General features: G+C 33.0%; 1 protein-coding gene across 1 annotated transcript; it reads left to right on the forward strand.

Annotated features, from left to right (window-relative positions):
- Positions 1-294: 294 nt before the first annotated feature.
- Positions 295-5,205, forward strand: LOC127738826 (trans-L-3-hydroxyproline dehydratase-like). The gene is made up of 4 exons (XM_052250229.1): positions 295-889; positions 1,206-1,355; positions 2,323-2,462; positions 4,890-5,205. The coding sequence occupies exons 1-4, from the start codon at positions 439-441 to the stop codon at positions 5,148-5,150; spliced, it is 1,002 nt and encodes a 333-aa protein (XP_052106189.1). The 5' UTR covers positions 295-438; the 3' UTR covers positions 5,151-5,205.
- Positions 5,206-5,686: the final 481 nt, after the last annotated feature.

Raw genomic sequence — 5,686 nt, forward strand, 5'->3', positions numbered from 1 at the left:
AATATTTCATACATATTCAGGACGAATCGATAGCAGTTTAGATAAACATTACCAATAGAAATGATACGATCAAATAACTGAAGAACATCCATTTTCATTTTTTTCTAAATTCGACAGTGATTTAAGGAATAAAAAGTAGAGCTACATAATTCATTATTCAAATTTAGGCCAGGATAAATGATTTATGAGAGATGGTGCACCGTTCATTCAACATGTATTCAAACTTTTAATATATGCGATAAAGTTCATTATTTAGGACATACTTCAGTTTCGTGTAAGAGGTAATATACTAATATGGTGTATCAAGTTCTCTCTACAGGTCTTTATGTCTTCATTTTAAAGTATTAAGTCACCCCATAATTGGCCTCTGGGGAAGATTAGCTATATATAGTGTTGTGTATTTACGGCCGGTATATCACTATATATATATATATTACTATGGCTGAATTTATTACTACCGAAATGCATACTGGTGGAGAGCCTTTGAGGATAATCGAGAAAGGATATCCCGACATTCCTGGTGCAACTATATTAGAAAAGATTCAAACAATGAAGAATACAATGGAGGACAAGCGGAAACTATTGATGTTTGAACCAAGAGGACATTTTGACATGTATGGAGTGCTATTAGTTCCACCAGACATCCCGTCTGCCGATGTAGGTGCTATATTTATGCACAATCAAGGATACAGCACGATGTGTGGTCATGCGGTGCTATCTTTAGGCAGATATCTGGTAGATAAAGAAATAGTAAAGAACCCAACAATTCCTGAAACAAAAGTTAACATACAGTGCCCTTGTGGATTGGTTGAGTCTTATGTCAAATTTGACGGAAAGAAAACAGGAACTGTAAGGTTTTTCAGTGTTCCGGCATTTTTATTTGCTAAAGGTGAGTTTCTATAGGATAAGCTAAAAAATTACTAACTCTTATGGAATGGACATACCTTACAACCAAAAGAAATCGATTCGTTCTACTAAATATTTGAGGAGTAACTGTGTTATCGAACTGAAGAAAAACATCTTTCCAAAGTATCTCGATAAAATCCTTGCGACCGTTTTAAGGCACTTTCTTTTTTTATTGTATCTTTTTTTCATTTATATACAGCTGCCAAATTTTCCTAAAGTGTGAGGGAAAAAAATGACCAAATTATGAACAAAATCAGAAGATTCACAATCCTTTTAGCAATGATTATTTTTTTTTACAGATATTTCGGTTGATGTTCCTAGTTACGGGAAAATTACAGTAGATATATCATATGGTGGCGCGTTTTATGCTTTAGTAGCTTTGTCACAGTACAAGATGGACAGGAATGCGACTATACAGAAAATAAGAGATGCCGCCGGTGCCACTACGGGTAAGATATCATTGCGATTACGTCACGATAATATGGCACTTAAGTTGATGAAAGATAAATGCCAGGGGGCGGACCCAGGATGAAAGGGGGCGTAATTTAAAAAAATGTAATTTTTTTTGACGATTTTTTGCTTAATAAATATATATTTTCCAATCAAATCCGCCACTAAATACAAAATATATGTTACTGTAATGTATTTATAAATTCTTTTCAGTATTTTATATTATATGAATTTTCGTAAAAAGTGCTTTTTGATATTTTTTTAGTGTAAAATGAACAACCATTAAGGGGTCAACAATGTTTTATTTTGGCTCAAATATATCAACACTGGCATTTATTATGAAATGCTTACATGATACGTAAAACTGATTTGGTCTTCACGAAGACGCACAATAAATCTCTCTTTGGTATGATTATAAGAGGTTATTATTTTAAGCTGCATGTAGATAGCTTGAGCTATCATACATAATTTCCAATTTGCTTCTGATTTTATTAATTGAAAATAAGTATATTGACTATATTGATTAACTGAAACAAGAGCAATTTTGACTGTGCTCTTAGAAAACATACTTTAATGCACAGATGTCACTCAACGCGACATTATTTTCTCAAACCGGTGCCACGGACCGCCTTGAACTTGCAGTGATGTGTTAGGGTTGCTGCTTTTTGAAGTCCCAATTCTAAAATTCAGTTGAAGATTAGCCAAAAAAATAGTTGTTCCTTATACTCTAGTTTTTAAAGTGTGTTTAGGGATTTGTGTCATGAATTTACACGCCGTATTTTAAAATGGCAAATGCTGTTATCCGTAAAGAAACAATGTTTGAAATAAAAGTGTAGGAAAGTATGCACATAAAATATGAATACATCTCTCCATAATCAAACTGTTAAAATTAAATATAAAGCTATTCTAATACATAAATAATATACTCGTAATCAGCAATTTATATTATTAGCACTTTAAATTTAGATGCACTGAAGAAACAGCTTAAGCTGACACATCCAGATAGTGAAGATCTAGCCTTTCTTTATGGCACTATTGTCACTGACGGTAAAGATCAGTACTCCGAAGATGTCTCCTGGAATGTTTGTGTGTTTGCTGAACGAGAGGTATGTACACATGCACATTGTGTGAATAAACTCATCATAGATACCAGGATTAAAATTGTGTACGCCAGACGTGCGTTTCGTCTACAAAAGACTCATCAGTGACGCTCGAATCAAAAAAGTTTAAAACGCCAAATTACGACGAAGATGAAGAGTGATATATTCTGACATGATATATAGGTAAAACGTAACTGAAATTAAATAAGATGAAAAAAAAAAAAAAAAAGATTTAAAGGCATATCAGAAAATCAATTACAACATGTGCAGCATTGTGAGGCATCTTAGTTTAACAACCATAAAACATCCACCAAAGATCAAAAGACAGGGACGTAGACAAATTAAGGCAACATATGCCTTCAACATTGAACAATATACGTATAAAAATACAGAAGACGTGGTATTGCTGGCAATGAGACAACTCTCCACCCTAGACCAAATGACGTAGAAGTCACCATACGGCCTTTATCAATGTTAAAAACTCATACCGCTTAGTAAGCCATAAAAGCCCCCGGGATGAAAACAGTTAAACAATTTAAAAGAGAAAACTAACGACCTGATGTATGTCCAAAAACAATGAACGAAAAACAAATATGATAAACAACAACAAACGACAACCACTGAATTACAGGCTCCTGAAATTTATATTTATAGTATAGTTAGCTTTAAAAGGTCTCTCCATAACAAAATGGGAAACAATCTAAGAGAAGTCTAAGGACCTGATTTAAGCTAAAATCATCTTATGGTAGATGGCAAGCAACGATAACCACTAGACTACATGCTAATTACTCGAGACAGGCACATACAGAACGTGGTAGGGTTGAACATGTTTGTGAGCACTCAAACATTGTGAACATTGTCATTTAATGTAATACTTGTCATTTAATGTAATACTTTAACGCGATACTACACAAACAACTGATGAATTGTCATAAAAAAGTACGTTCTCATTCAATATTTTATGGATGAATTGCACTAATAACATACAACACTCAAAAATATATATTTATCGCAATAATAAAAACGAGCATTCTGATATCTGCTACATACATCTGCATGCAGCTTTTCCCGAAAATCGCAATAATTAATCTCGCAGTTTCGTACATTCTTAAAAAATCGCAATAATGAATGCGCGCTATAGTTTCTGAATATACAACACCCCCCCCCCCCCCCAAAAAAAAAAAAAACAAGAAAAAAAGAAACATTAAACAAAATAAAAACAAAAACAAAAAAACAACAACACTGAAAAGTAAAGCTACACTATAATGTAATGTTTACTTATGATGTTTTTGGAAATTGTCTCCAATTACTGTTACATCGTGTATTTTGAAACTATTTTATTTTATCCTGCAATCGACCTTTCTACTATATTAATACAGGTGTACAGATAACACGAAGCGATATACGTATACTAGACGTATATAGTCTCCTGGTATCCTGCATGCGAACGGTTATGTCAAATGACTGTTTACGTCACGGTTCAATTTGGGGTCCTCATTGCGGTCCGCGTTTAAGTCATGTCGATTTCTTTCAAAAACAAATTCAACGATAAGGATGGAAAAAAATGTACAAAATTAATTGCAGGATAAAGACAATAACTGTTTAGTGTCTTTAAATATCAGCTGCATTTGTACTCGGCTCGAAACAGGAGTAATAACTCGCTCAAGCTCGCATTAAACCCGTTTCTTAGCCTCGTACAAATACAGCTGATATTTAAAGACACTAAACAGTTATTGTCTATGTATGTTAAAGTAGATAGGTGGTCCAGATTTAAAAACAAAAACCGATAGAATCTTATAATACTTTGTCAAAATGTACCATATATAATGCTTTTATTCAAAAATATAATAGAAAGTATGGGTCACAGGCTATTTTTCAAGCTACAGGTTGGGCAAAATTGTCAGATTTTGTAAAGATTACATATGGAAAACCTAATTTGTGTGAGCCGACTGAGAAAAATAAACGATCAAATGTTAATGTAACATATGAGAAGATAGCTCTTATAATATGTTTCCAAAAAATAAAAATAAAAAGATTCGAGTGACGGAACTCGTTTTCTTGCTACAAAACAAAATAGATAAAATCACTACACTTTCCTTTAAAAACGTTAAATTATTTGAGCTATCTCCCCTTATATATCTAAGCGGGTCAAAAATTTAATCTAACAAAAATATTCTTTTTGTGCAAAAAAAGTCGTATACATAATCTCTCTCTCTCTCTCTCTCTCTCTCTCTCTCTCTCTCTCTCTCTCTCAAAATTTGCATATTTCATTAAAGTTCTAGACCGATTGTTTTCTGCTATTTTACAATTCAAGATGGTGGAAGACAACTGATCTACCTTTAAAAAAACGTAATTCAAAAGAATAAAAGATGTATTAGATACTGTAGAATGTGCATATAAATATGCGTAAAAATATTGTTATTTTTCGTCTAGGTTGACCGTTCCCCGTGTGGGTCTGGGGTAACAGCAAGGATAGCGCAACAATATACCAGAAATCTTATAAAAATAGGACAAACACGGACATTCGAGGGACCGACAAGTACAAGATTCACCGCAAAGCCCTCAAAGGAAGTGACGTATGGTGATTACAGTGCTGTTATAGTGGAAGTTTCTGGAAATGGATACTATACCGGAACATCAAAGTTTACATTGGAAGGAGAAGACAAAATTGGAACGGGGTTCTTACTTAATTAATATATAGATATAAGAAGATGCCTGCAATAAATAAACTCAACATTAAAATATTAAACGGTTTTAACTTGTCATTTTTAGCCTTTCTTTTGGGTTTTCAGGAGGTGTACATTCATACAAATGATGATCTTTTTCAGGATGATTACGTTATTTGTTTCCGATTTGTATGAAAACCACCGGCACACATTAAGTTATTATTAGCCCCGCCCACCTAATGAACAAACACTATTTTGCACATTGTTCGTGAACTTCGTGCAAATGGTTTTGTTATAAACAATAATGAATTTAATTAATTCGAAAAAGTTATTGACAATATACATTTTGTTTGTATATATGAATAATTGATATGAGTATGTGACAATAAATCATTATCCCATGATATACATGTATATGATAATCATTGTTTGATAAATAATTTACAAGCAACTTACTTTAATTGAAATCGGCATCTTCGTTATGCAAATTTCAGCTGTATAACGTATATGATTTCACTTGGAATGATTCTATAATTATCTCACTAGACAATTTTTCGAAAGTGT

Source organism: Mytilus californianus, unplaced genomic scaffold (genome assembly GCF_021869535.1).
Source record: "Mytilus californianus isolate M0D057914Y unplaced genomic scaffold, xbMytCali1.0.p SCAF_4, whole genome shotgun sequence".
Lineage (NCBI taxonomy): Eukaryota > Metazoa > Mollusca > Bivalvia > Mytilida > Mytilidae > Mytilus > Mytilus californianus.